Source organism: Muntiacus reevesi, chromosome 4, assembly GCF_963930625.1.
Source record: "Muntiacus reevesi chromosome 4, mMunRee1.1, whole genome shotgun sequence".
In the NCBI taxonomy this organism is placed as follows: Eukaryota; Metazoa; Chordata; class Mammalia; order Artiodactyla; family Cervidae; genus Muntiacus; species Muntiacus reevesi.
The window spans coordinates 145,888,473-145,902,669 of NC_089252.1; the positions used below are offsets into that span (position 1 = coordinate 145,888,473).

General features: G+C 39.2%; 1 protein-coding gene across 4 annotated transcripts in view; it reads left to right on the forward strand.

The window, feature by feature from the left end:
* Positions 1 to 14,197, forward strand: part of LIMA1 (LIM domain and actin binding 1) — a 90,449-nt gene that overhangs the window by 66,828 nt on the left and 9,424 nt on the right. Inside the window, exons 5-10 of one of the 4 annotated variants that reach the window (XM_065934431.1) lie at positions 1,365 to 1,449; positions 2,196 to 2,344; positions 5,140 to 5,247; positions 7,534 to 7,626; positions 9,858 to 9,915; positions 11,456 to 11,568. In XM_065934431.1, the coding sequence (XP_065790503.1) occupies positions 1,365 to 1,449; positions 2,196 to 2,344; positions 5,140 to 5,247; positions 7,534 to 7,626; positions 9,858 to 9,915; positions 11,456 to 11,568 (606 nt within the window). The remainder of the gene's footprint in view (positions 1 to 1,364; positions 1,450 to 2,195; positions 2,345 to 5,139; positions 5,248 to 7,533; positions 7,627 to 9,857; positions 9,916 to 11,455; positions 11,569 to 14,197) is intronic. The other 3 variants (XM_065934432.1, XM_065934433.1, XM_065934434.1) reach the window with 3 other exon arrangements.

Genomic DNA, 14,197 nt, shown 5'->3' on the forward strand with positions numbered 1-14,197 from the left:
TAGGAACATCCTTTGACACTCAGACTTTCTCTTGAGTTACTTTTCCAGTCTTAAAAGTATAATTTGGAATTTTCATTATAGACCTACCCTAAATATGATAGATGTAAATGTAGTAATTTATAGGAATCATAGGAATACTTTATTCTTAAACAGATCTGTACCTTTCACTTTTCTATTGAAAAAATAAAAGCTTATCTGTGCCCTCAGTAAGCTTCCAGTCCAGTATAGGAATGTGCAACAATTTGATAAGCATTGTAATGGGAGTGTGACTATGTCCTTGGGAACAGAGGGAGGGCTACTTAGATTTATGGAGGAGAGGTATCAGATCAGAGGGAATTTGTTCAACTCAGGGGTCACCAACCTCTGAGCCATGGACCTATCAGATCAGTGGCTACAGTAGATTAGAAATAAAGTACACAATAAATGTAATGCGCCTGAATCATCCTGAACCATCCCCCCCAACCCCTGGTCCATGGAAAAATTGTCTTCCATGAAATCAGTCCCTGGTGCCAAAAAGGTTGGGGACCACTGGCTTAGCTTACCCCGAGTCTTGAAGGAACAGGCATTGCTGGACAATGGAAGGATAAGCACAATCCAGGTGGAGGGAACTCATTTACAATATCAGGGACCTCCCAGCAGTTTGCTTTTCCTGGAGAGTAAAGGGTGAGGAAGAGAATCCCCGGGGGGTAAGAAGGGACCAGATCTAGAACTGATCTTCTCTGACATACTAAGCACTTTAGATTTAATTCACGGAGTGATTAGGAATTCTTAAAGAATTTTGAATAAGAGAATAGCATAGATTTATGTTTGGGGATGATTATTTTGTTTTACTTGGGATAATGGCAGCATCATAGAGACTTCATTGGAAGGCAGAGGAACCAGTTAAGAAAGGTCAGGCAGCAGTCCAGGAAAAAGATGATGAAGACATGAACCAGACAGCAAGGGATAAACTGGGATGGAGAAAGCCAACCATGGATACTGCCATCAGGACTTGACAGTTTGGAGAGACATGTCATTTTCATCTGAGACATGAGGATTCCATTCCTGTGACTGTTAAATTCCAAGGCTTTCTGGTTAAGGTGGTTAGGCAGAAATCTTTTGCAGAATGCATTACCTATATAGAGTTACTTATTTTCCCCTGGGCACCTGTAAATATGTAGTGCTTGATATTTATAACACTAAAACACATTCTGTGGCATATAAAAACTAATATAAAATCCAATCTCTTCTGTGTTTTACTTCTAAAGCATATTTGCAGTCCTCCGTTTTTAGCATTGCATCAAGATTTCCCATCCTCAAAAAAAAAAAAAAAAAATTCCCATCCTTGCTGCAAAATTTATTGCTGGTTTTTGTTTTTCAAACAGATTCCTCGGGGCCAAAGCCGAAGTGCAGGTGGAAGGAAGATGTCTGAAAATAGCTATTCTCTGGATGACTTGGAAATAGGCCCAGGTAAGCAGAGAGTACCACGTGTGGAAAGTTTTCTAGGAAGTACTCATTAGTAGCAATACCCTTTGACCTCAAAGCTGATGCTTTTAAAGGAAGAGTAGTACAAATTAAAAGGAAGGCTGTTATATACAAGTCATTCCCAAATCTGATTGCTCTCTCCAAATAGCTTCTCTGTGTTTTTAATTCGTCTTTGTCAGTGGTTACCTGTGTTAACCAGAGGGTCATTTTGCAGGATTGTAAGGAAAGCACCGTTACCAACAATTTTTTCGCCATGGTTGTCTGGGACTTGAGGGCTTCCATGGATGGACATTATCCCTTGTCAAGATTGCTGATTATCCTATATTGCTGATGCTAACATAACACCTTGAGAGAGGAATTATTATGTTTTGAAGGGGGCATATACAGGCATTTCACAAAAAAATAAAATAAAATAAATTAATATAGGAAAACCATCAGCCTCCTAGGAATCAAAGAAATACAAATTAAAATGGCATTGTGATCTAATTTTTTCACATGTTAATTAAAGCCAAAATTTAAAAATATGTAACACTCAATGATGGTAAGCAGTCTCCTCTTAATGTTGGCAAAGTGAGTGAGTGTTGCCTTGTAAATAACAGTTATAATCCTGATTTCCTTCTTTGTATTCTTAATAGAATAGGTTGACTCTACAATAGCCTAAAATTTAGAATCTTGAAATCATTCAAATCGCATTTATCTTCTAATAAAACATATTGTTTGCATGCTTGCAGGTCAGCTGTCATCTTCAGCACTCAACTCAGAGAAAAGAGAGAGTAGGCGAAATCTAGAATTCCCACGCCTGTCAGAAACCTCCATAAAAGATCGAATGGCCAAGTACCAGGCAGCTGTGTCCAAGCAAAGCAGTTCTGCGAACTATACAGTATGTGTTCGGCATCATTCATTCATTCACTCATCTAGCAAATGGTCACTGAGCATGGGAACTAGAAATGTCTCCCAGACCCTGACCTGTGAGCCCTGGTTCCTTCCTGGGGTCCAGCCATTCTCTCTTCACATAAATCCTACCCTAGTTTCATTTGTAATCCTTACCGTGTTCTAATTCTGACTTTGTTTTCCTAGGCCTTATTCCCACCCACCTTTTCTTTGGTGATGTTACCATCTAGTAATACCACTGAGAATTTTCCTGTCTCTTCTACTTAATCTTGTTGTTAAAGAAGTAGTATTTGAGGAATTCCCTAGCAGTTCAGTGGTTAGACTTAGTGCTTTCACTGCCAAGGACCCAGGTTCAGTCCCTGGTCCAGGAACTAAGATCCCACAAGCTGCATGGTGGCCAAAAAAAAAAAGTAGTATTTTATTAGTTTTAATATAAACACTTATTTTTGTCTTTGAGAGAAGAAAGGGAGAATACTGGAGAGAAATATTGAATATATTCAACATTAATGTGGGATGGGATATTTTCCTGCAATTTTAATTCATATATAATTCACCTGACATAAAAATCACCATTTTAAAATATGCAATTCAGTTACTTTTAATATATTCACAAGGTTGTGCAATCATCACCACTGTCTAACTCTAAAACTTCTCCATCACCACCAAAAGAAACCCATCCCTGTTCAGTGACTCCCAATTCTACACTTTCCTTATCCCCTAGCAACCCCTAATCCACTGTCTGTTTTTATGGGTTTTCTTGTTCTGGACAATTCACGTAAATGAAATCATACAACATATGATCTACTTAATATTTAATTCTTAGGATGTAATACTTTTCTAAAGAAATAGAATAGTGGATAAGAAAAAGAGGGAGAAATGATAGGAGGGTGAGGTACTCTGTAAGCACAAAAATGTGGTGTTCTAACACAATGGAGGATCTTTCTCTATTACACTTTCCTAGGTTTAACTGGCAGGAGGACACAACAGAACTGCTTATTTGAAGTTACCTTTTAAATGCCATTTATTCATAAGTACACACGCATATATACACATGTACACATACATTTGTATCTTTCAAACATTTGTTCCTTCTAAGATTTCAAATGACAAATTATTAATCTCTTGATTATTATTTTCTAATAAAATTGGAAGAATAGTATTAGCTTGTATTTGTTCCCAAGCAGACTGAACCAGTGTCTGTTAGAAATCACAGTGTGTATTCTCGGAATTGACCCTTCTTTCCCCCACAGGATGAAGTATGCCTTTGCCAATAGTATTTATTGGTAGACCAAGTCTCTGGGGCGGTGAATAATCTCATCTTGATTTTTCACTATAGTTTTCAGAAGAGATAGTGTGTGTAAATAAGTAGTGGAGTAGAACATCACAGGCTTCTTATTCATTGGGAGTGTGAAAAAACAAGCAAATTTAGACTTCTCTTAAAAGGCAGGTCAGGAAATACAGCAAACATGATCTGTGGAGCTTAATTCCCTCTTGTTGCAAGATTTTGCCGCTTCTTAGTGCCTTCCTGCTATAAACATTCCGGCCAGGTGATTCTCTAAGTGGAAAAACCTGTTTGGTAACTGTTTTTTTAACTCCTAATGAGAGTTTCTACATTGCGGTTCTCCTGCTCTGTAAATTTTAAGAGTTGAAAAGCCTTAAGGAATTCTTGTAAAAAGCACATTTTATCTCATCCCAAAAGAATTTCTCAGGCCGCTATAGGGAGGAGCATGGTTGTAGCAAGGCACACACTCTTGATGGTGGGGGCTGGGCTTTGAGGCGAGATCAGGAATACGTTTCCGGTTGTTGTACGGTTGGTTCTGCAATTTTGGCTGCCAGAGCTGTGGGCCTTAATCTGGAATTCCACACCTGAAACTGTCAGTCCCACTGACACTCCGTTCACTGGCCCTGTGGCCATAAATGGCTTGTTTTCTCCCTATACCTGAAGAATCACAAAGAACAGGAAAGGTATTAGATTACTAGTAGTCTAAAGGTAGGAAATGTTCATATTCATCTACCTCTGTATTGACTTTGGATCTAGTAATAAAGTTGGTTTTAATATTTTGCCCCAAGTGTTCTTTGCAAGGAAAACAAATATGATTATGCTCACTCCTCCTGATTCACGTCTGCTTTTTTAAGTTGAAGCTCTATTATGAGAACTAGAATAACATATGTCTTTAGTATACTGTATGAATTTTATGCAAAAAAAAAAAGCCCACCAAAATATGTTTTTGAAAGTCTCACAACAAAAGGCTATTTTTCGGTATCATTAAGTATAATTTCAATTCTTACATATATGCATCATCCCTGTCTTTCTTTCCAGGCCGGGCATTTATATATATGGTCAGTATCTTTTCTTAATTATTGGCACTTGGCACCTCCTTTCCCCTGCTCCAGAATGGTCTTTTCTGATAAAACTCACCAGCTTTGCATTCCCACAAGCTGTGCTGCTAGAAGAGTGAATCACGAGAATATTGTATGCTGGGGTGGCAGGGTGGAAGCGGGGAGGGTTGGTGTGTGTGTCTGTGTTGATGTGTCTATGTTCTAATGAGCATCAAGTTTTGGACTAGTTGTATAAATATTTAACTCTGAGGTGTGTGTGTCCACAAAGCTGCTTTTGTCATTTCACAAGTCAATGGGTTTTGCTTCTGAGATTTAGGGGGTTGATTTGACTTGAAATCTTGGAAAAGAATTTCTTTTTTAGCATTCCAAGTTTATTTAATAGATGGCTATGAAGAGAATTGTGAGACTTTTTTTTAAAATTCACAGACTATTTTTATTTTGTAGAATGAGTTGAGAGCCAGTGGTGGTGAAATCAAAACTCATAAATTGGAGCAAAAGGAGAATGTGCCCCCAGGTCCTGAGGTCTGCATCTCCCATCCAGATGGAGAAAAGGTGGGTTGAAAAGCCTGATGTCCATTTGCCAGGGAAGCATGTGTTCTAAATTAGTTGCTTAAAATTAGAAACAACTCTAGGCTGTAGAGTGTCTGGGAATTTGGTAACAGCTGCCAGGACAGATTGTCTTTTTTGCAGGTCACATAATTTTGGTTGGGGAACTGTGCAACTTATAGCTGACCAAATAATGAACCTTCATTGGAAAATTCTTTTGCTCAGCAAATGCTTAAGTGATTTTTAAAAAAACCTGTTTTGAATAGAGATATCATCTTCAAAGTTATTTGTATATTATTAATTTAACACAGTTTGTGTATGTAAATGTCATTCTTTCACTTCAGAGTATTTTGAAAGCTAGGCACTACTTACGCACAGGCAATGCTGAACTTGTTCTTCAGTCACTAAGTCGTGGCTGACTCTTTGTGACCCCATGAGCTGTAGCACACCAGTCTTCCCTGTCTTCACCACCTCCCAGAGTTTGCTCGAACTTGTGTCCATTGAGTCAGTGATGCCATCCAACCATCTCATCCTCTGTCACCTCCTTATCCTCTTGCCCTCAGTCTTTCCCAGCATCAGGGTCTTTTCCAGTGAGTCATTTCTTCACATCAGGTGACCAAAGTATTGGAGCTTCAGCTTTAGCATCAGTCCTTCCAATGAATATTCAGGATTGATTTCCTTTAGGATCGACTGGTTTGATCTCCTTGCTGTCCAAGCGACTCTCAAGAGTCTTCTCCAGCACCACAGTTCAAAAACATCAATTCTTTGGCACTCAGCCTTCTTTATGGTCCAACTCTCACATCCGTACATAACAAATGGAAAAACCATAGCTTTGGCTATATGGACCTTTGTCACCAAAGTGATATCTGCTTTTTAATACGCTGTCTAGGTTTGTCATAGCTTTTCTTCCAGGGAGCAAGCATCTGTTAATTTCGTGGTTGCAGTCACTGTCCGCATTGATTTTGGAGCCCAAGAAAATGAAATCTGACACTCTTTCCACTTTTTCCCCATCTGTTTGCCATGAAGTGGTAGGACTGGATGCCATGATCTTTATTTTTTGAATGTTGAGTTTTAAGCCAGCTTTTTCACCCTCCTCTTTCACATTCATCAAGAGGCTCTTTAGTTCCTCTTCACTTTCTGCCATTAAAGTTGTTAGAGCTTAACAGCTAAATGTGAATAAACCATTCCATGTGGTCTTTACCTGCACGGAAGCTAATAGAGTAGGAGGGAGATGTGTAACAAGTTGGCAATTATAAAACAGCAAAACAAGTGTTAGAAAGGGCTATGTGTGACCATGGAAGCTTGGGCTAAGGACACTTACCCTCACTTTCTCAAGAAGGTGATATCTGAGCTAGATCTTGAAGGATGAACAGGCCAAGTGAATAAGGGGAAAGTTGAGTGAAAAAAAAAAAAAAACAAGTGTATTCCAGACAGACACAACAGAGGTTTGGAAACCAGAGAACCCAACCAAGAGCTTAAAGTACACATAGGCAATGGCGAGAGACAGATGAAGGGAGAGGGCCAGGGCTGGTCTTGAAAAACCCTTAAAAGTATGGGTGTAGTCCTGTAGCAGAGGAAAGCCATGGGAAGATTTTGAGAAAATCAGGTTTTATGCATTTATTGTTAGATGCATGGCTTAGCTGGAGTAAGCAACAATATAGATGTCAGGTGAATTTATCATTTTCTCTGACAATCCATTACCCAGTGTCTTTGGCCTTTCATTCAATATGATGATCAAGTGTTAAGTTAGATGAGGAAAAAGAGCTTTCAAATCTGCTACATTGATTAATAGGCATATAATCATTGTTTCTGTTACACATTTTGACACCCTTGAGGCCATTCTACAATAGGTGAGGAGATGATTAAAATGGGTTAAGAGCAATAGTTCTCAAGCTTTTTTGACTGTAAGTCTTTAAAATAGATGTATTGACAGCATTGGATAGAGGAGCCCAGCTGGCTCTAATCCATGGGGTCACAAAGAGTCAGACATGACTGAGCAGCTCACACACACACACACACTGACAGCATACCAACAGGAACTCATGAGATATACTACATACTTGGACCAAAGTAAGCATACAGAAAAATGGTCTCAGATTAATGGCCACAAAATTTGACTTAAAGAATTGTTGTTCAGTCGCCAAGTCATATCCGGCTGCAACCCTATGAACTGCTGCATACCAGGCTTCCCTGTCATCGTCTCCCAGAATTTGCCCAAGTTCATGTGCTTTACATTGGTGATACCATCCAGCCATCTCATCCTCTGTTACCCTCTTCTGATTATGCCTTCAGTCTTTCCCAGCATCAGGGTTTTTTCCAGTGAGTCAGCTCTTCGCATCAGGTGGTCAAAGTATTGGAGCTTCAACTTCAGCATCACTTCTTCCAGTGAGTATTCAGGGTTGATTTCCTTTAAGATTGACTAGTTTGATCTCCTTGCTGTCCAAGGGACTTTCAAGAGTCTTCTCCAGCACCACAGTTCAAAAGCATCAGTTTTTTGGCGCTCTGCCTTCTTTATGGATTCAAAGAATAGAACAGGAAAAAATTTAGGAGTTTTTGTTTTATAAAATTGAATCACTTTATTTTATAAAACCATATCTCAAATATATTTTGAAATAATTAGACAAAGTACTTCTTTCATAATCATAAAATAATCAAATTACAAACATCCTTACAACAGTGGGCTGAGGCACTATTTCTATGTCTCATGTAATGTTTTTAGTGAGTTCTCTCATCAGTCTGCCTGGTTTTCTCATTTTTTTAAGTGTGAGATTATGTCTTACAAAAAGTTTTCTTATATACTCTAAAAAAAGACATTTAAGAAGTGAAATCCTGCATTGAAATCCTCCCATCTATTCTTGGAGCATAACTTGAAAAATAATCATCTGGATAATCGTACTTGAGTTGTCCCTATTTCTAATTTCATGTTTTTCTCTTAATTGTCTTCTTGACTTGCAACTGGAACTCTGAGCTGAACTGGAGGATCAGAACATTTTAATTACAGTCTAAAAGGGCATCAGTGCAACTGAATCACAAGTTGGGGAATAGGTGGGGCATAGAAGAAATAAAGATAGTACATAGCCTTCAAGCATATACCGTAGGTTCATGAACCCTTGGATGCCTTAAAATTTGTAAAATTTTTCAAAGCCTCAGCTATCTTTTTGGCTATTTGCCTAGCTTTCGTTAACCAATACCTAAGAGCTGTTTGAACTTTGGTTTGTTACAAAAGGACATTAATGCCAAGATCAAGTTGCCTGAAATAGAGTATTTTGTTAAGGTATTGGTCTTCGCTTTCTCCTTTTGTGAATGAATTTGTACTTTTCTTTAATGAAATGCTTGAGCAAAATCTCACATGCTATCTCCTGGCTGTTCTATAGTGAAGTCATCTAGTTGGGTACGTGCAGTGATGTCATGATTGTCATTAAGCTTACCCTGTAGGTTCAAGGTGTCCAAATTGGAGGTGAAAAAAGGACATCTTGGGATGGATGCCCCTACTAATTAAGCAAGAATTGAAGAGCTTTTTGTAGCCATGCACTACTTTCAGAAAATTTACTTCATATCATTAAATGAAATAACACATTTAAAGTAGTCATTCCAATACCTGGAACATAGTAAACATTTCATCAGTGTTAACTATTATCATACTGGTTTGTTTTATACCATGTCAGAACTCCTTAAAAGGAGAATAAAGGGGGAAAAACGGACCATGCTGAAATTCACGTGCAATCAGCTAACAACTTAATCTCCATTGTAAATTTATTCGGTACATTAGACATCCTGATGTAAACACTCAGCATCACCCATAAAATCCCTGACATCTGAATGAAAGAATATTCCATGAGGAGTGCACGTTGGGTCGTTTGATGACCCTTCATGATTTCAAATGTGGAAGAAGATATACGGGAGGACTAGGGGACAGGAGAACGTAGGAGTGAGCTGGTAGAAAGTTCTTTTGTTTAAATTTGATGGCTAATGGGAAAAGTAATCACCTACACCTAAGATCTGCCATCTTGTTAAACACTACTATTTTGAGACTGGAATTAAATAAGGGAAACTAACCTTGAAGATAATACCAAAGGGTTGTTATAGATAAATTTGTTTTATAGCTATCAGAAGGTCTTCTGTACTAGCAAGCTTGTTTCAGAGGAATGTGTCTGGTTGGGCAATAAGGAGTTAGGAAAATGAAAGAATAATAGTTCCTGTATGTAAAGACTTTATCTTGCCTTGGAGTGAGTTACAGTTAGGAGTTGTGGTTTTTGATGAGGAGCTTTGCCCTCCCTGATAGAAGGTTTTGTTTCGCACCCCACTTTCCCTCTTTTTTTTTTTTTTTTGAGAGTAGAAAGATATATTCAGAAGTTCTTTTATAAAGGAAGATAATGCACACTTTTGGCAGTTGCTTGCAGTCTGTTATTCACGTAACTCTGTAATTGAGAGGCATGTTAATATCCTCGTAAAAGACATTTTGCTGCCTCTTGTTTAAATGCTCAGCTGTTCTGGGGCCCATTATTTCCCCGCAGGCAGCCGGTGACTGACTGGAGTCAGCAGGTTTTTATGGCATTAACAGCAGTTTGCTCTTTTATTTTTAATGTGATTCTTAATCCCCCCGCCTTTTTTTGTAGGTTTCTGCATCTGAGAATAGCCTGGCAACCCATTCCACCCCTGCTGAAGATGATTCCCGTAAGTGTTCGTTCTCAGGTCTGGAGGGTGAGGGTCTTTTTCTCTTGCCCCTGTTTGGTTGCGGAGGGCGGGGCGGGGAGTGGGGGGGCTTGTCCCCAATTCTGTCAGCTCTGAGAATATGTAACATATTAAATCCAGTAATGCAGCTGATTAGATCTTTCACTTGGTTTTAATGACTGATGACTGGGTACCTTTCACACATCCCATGGCAAAGAGAGATGTTAAATCAAATGATATATAATTAACTTGGGGCAAACTGAATATTTTTGATGCTTCTCTCATTGAACTTACCCTGTCTTTTATACCAAACCTTTTCAGGGTTAATGCTGTAAAAACTATAATTTTGAAGTTTCATTTTAATAGAAGTTTGGCCAAAAAGGACTTTATTTATTTACAGGGATAAGAATTGGTATTTGACTAACCTTTTAAAAATACCCTTTTCTTATTATATCTATATAAATAGGTACTATAATCTGCTCTCTAGCTAAATCGTTCCTATTGGTGCTGAATTTGATCACCTTTTCATCCTATTTTGGAATCATTTTGAGCCTCTTTTCCCAAAGACAAAAATCTTTGTTTTTTAATTTACTGTGTCCACTTTTAATTCCAATGTTCAGTGTATTAGTTTTTTAATATATATAGATTTCTAGCTTTTCCTCAGGTTAATAACTCACTAAACATTGAAAACTCAGCAAGAAGCAGAAGTATTAGCTAAACAGATCTCTAGTAAACCCTGCCTTAAAATTTCAGAAAAATTCTTGCTGCTTGAATCCAAGAACATTCCATTTGCAATCATTTTGCTTGGACTAGAAATTTTTCTGAGTTTTGACTGGGTTTGCAAAACATTATTTTGAAAAGTAAGCATTAATCTTTCAATACTTTGTTGACATAACTCTAGATTTTAGGGAATTCTTTTATGGTTCCTTAGTAACTGCGTGAATGACTTCTCTGTGCCTCGTCTGAGTTTTCCACACAATGAATATACTGGCAGGAAATTAACTTATGTAAGTGACACGTCAATGACTGTGAAAAAAATTTTATGGAGCCTTTTCCCATAATCTTCATCCATGGATATTTGCTGTAGGGCTGACCAAGAAGATGGTGTCAAATTATATACACACATACACATAAGCATGTGTTTTGAAATTTCTGCCCACACATTCCCCCATTTTCCCAAGTTCAACTGGAACACCCCAGAAGGAGTTATTGGGAGTGCTAATTGCTAAAAAGCCATCAAAGTCTACAAGCAGCCTTTAAAAATGACAAATGCTACAGGGCAAAAGTTTCCTTCTGTAGGGTGGTTTGGGTTCAGCTGCAAGTGGCAAAAGATGAGAAACCCTCTGCGTTGACACCCCAATTTATGAGAGAATCTAATAGCATAGCTTTTAGTATTAGAATATTCTTCAATGGAAAAGCAGTGTTTTTCCTGATGTTGAAAGGACCTGTCGATAATGGAGGTGCCTAAACTTGGCTTTGGGGAAGAACCTTTTCTGATACTTCTCTTGAGATGCCATAAAATGTCTTCCTTCTGTAACTCAAGCAGGTAACTCCCAGGTCAAGAGTGAGGGCCAGCAGCCTGTGCATCCCAAGCCACTAAGTCCAGATGCCAGAGCCTCCAGCCTTTCTGAAAGTTCTCCTCCCAAAGCAGTGAAGGTATGATGGTGATTTCTCTTGGAGCCTGCAGACACTGGTTTACTAGTAAAGCTCATTGCATCTTTTATCATTGTGTTCATTATAACCTGTTTTGGCTTTCCTGGGGACGAAAATGCCAAATGAGAGCACACTTGAACCAGTCAATTTACTCGAAAATCTTGCCACTTTTTCTTAGGCATTTGAGCCAGGCGTGATGAGGCTCGTTAATATTGCTCTGTGTGGAATCTGGAAAGCTCCTGAAAGAAAACCCAAAGTGAAAGAAAATAACCCGACTTATTTTCTTGTTAAGTCCAAATTCATAAATCTATGAATGAGTAAAATGAGCAATACAAAAAATCTGTTAAATTAAAATCAGCCCATTGGATGGGAATGTACAGTGTTAGCTTAAAGATAGCGGCTTCCTGGTCTGAGGAACTTAATGAAAACATGATTTGTAGTCAGTGCATTTAAAGAAAGAATGTGTACATTTCAGCAGGGTTTGGCCAGTCCATTTGCTCTACAAATGGGCATTCAAGTAACATTTATACTTGGTTATAATATTAGATATTAAGGAGTATACAAAATTTTTGTACCGTAGGAAAATTTCACTAGGCTACTCAATCTATGGTCTCCTTTGATTCACTAATTTTTAAAAGCAGCCTTTCCCTTTCTATGAACAAGTAAATATTCCCATAAAAATAAACAAAGGTAAAAAAGTATATATTCAGCCTCTCTTTTAGGCTGTTCACCTGGCTTGTTTTAATTGAATGCTTTGCTAATACCATGCTGATTTACCCACTTGCATTAATAACCAAACATACCTACACTGCTTTAGTGTCTTCCTCCTGTGGTGTTCTCTTAAGTAGTCAAGGTTTGTTTCAAAGGTTTTAACATTTGAGAGAAACCCAGTGGGTAGAATTAATTTTAAGGTGATTTGTACTGCCTCAACTTCATGCATGCATCTACCATTTCTGTCTCTCAACTGTGGGCATGATTGGTTTCTTGATGAAAGTTCTAGTGCACAGAAAGGATGAAGAGAGGAAGACAGAGATGTGGGTTTGAAACAAAGGGAGGTAAGGAGAATCCAGGATTTAGAGGTTAGATTGAAAAAGAGAGTGGGGCAGGGGTGGGGGAAGATGGTAAACATAAAGATTTTAAAGGAAGCAGAGACATGAGAGAATAAGATTTATTGAAAGGAACAAAAAATGAAGAAAGTAACACGAGAAAGCAAGTGAACTAGGAAGAAAGAACTGAGCTGCATGATGGGATCTGCATGTCCTTGGCGTGACCCTCTCTTCTGGCCTCGAAGCTCTGCTCATGCTGCCATCAGCACTTTTCTTTTTCCAGTATCTGGAGTCCAACAAAGTAGCAAATGCCACAGGGTGAATTTCCTCTCCAGCAGCAACTCTGCCCAGATGTGAGTCCTTGGGTTGTGGTTCTGGACCAAGAACAGCAAAGCTGACTTGGCTATGGATTCCGTGCGCCTGAGGGACTAGGGGGATTCTGTGGCTGATCTAAGAACTAAAATCTGTTCTCAAGTGTCTGAATTCTCAATCCAGTCTTGCTTCCCTCCCTTGGCTACTAGACCAGACTTCCTGGTCCTGGGTTGGACCTTTGGGACCCCTCTTTATTCATACTCCAGTATCTGAGCTGATGAGCCATGTGCAAAGAAATGCACCTCACTAAGGTCTTCCTGGCACACCAGAGAGAGGAGATGGAGATAAAGCTCCCTCTGTACCATGCCTGTCTCTTTGGCTCTGGTCACTCAGCCCTAGAATAAGCCTGCTTGCAGCAGACATACACCTCAGGTTTTGACTGGAGTAAACTGGCCTGACTGCCTGTGTTTGCTCAAATGGTTATGGTGTTGTACAGAGCTCGGGGTTGTACCCAATCACATCTCCACTTTTATTTAAGGACTGTTTATTTTCCCTTCCTCAGAGTTTGCCTTTACATTCTGCAGGCAAGTATGTAGATACTTTAGCGTTTCCAGGAAAACCTGCTGACATAACTGGTCTCGTGGCTATAGACCATGCAACAGAAGTTTTTTCTCCACTGGGAAATTACATACAGCTAAAATAAATGTGTTCACTCAGAATAGATTTTGGGTCCCCCACATCCCGGAAAATGTGCTGCCTAGTAGTGCCTGTTATTGAAAATAGGACATCTAAGGTGAAGACTCAATTCATCTCAAATTTTAGCTTCAGTTCAGTTCAGTTCAGTCGTGTCCCACTCTTTGCGACCCCACGAATCGCAGCACGCCAGGCCTCCCTGTCCATCACCAACTCCCGGAGTTTATTCAAACTCATGTCCATCGAGTCGGTGATGCCATCCAGCCATCTCATCCTCTGTTGTCCCCTTCTCCTCCTGCCCCCAATCCCTCCAAGCATCAGCGTCTTTTCCAGTGAGTCAACTCTTCGCGTGAGGTGGCCAAAGTATTGGAGTTTCAGCTTCAGCATCAGTTCTTCCAATGAACACCCAGGACTGATCTCCTTTAGGATGGACTGGTTGGATCTCCTTGCAGTCCACGGGACTCTCAAGAGTCTTCTCCAACATCACAGTTCAAAAGCATCAATTTTTCAGCGCTCAGCTTTCTTCACCGTCCAACTCTCATATCCATACATGACCACTGGAAAAACCATAGCCTTGACTA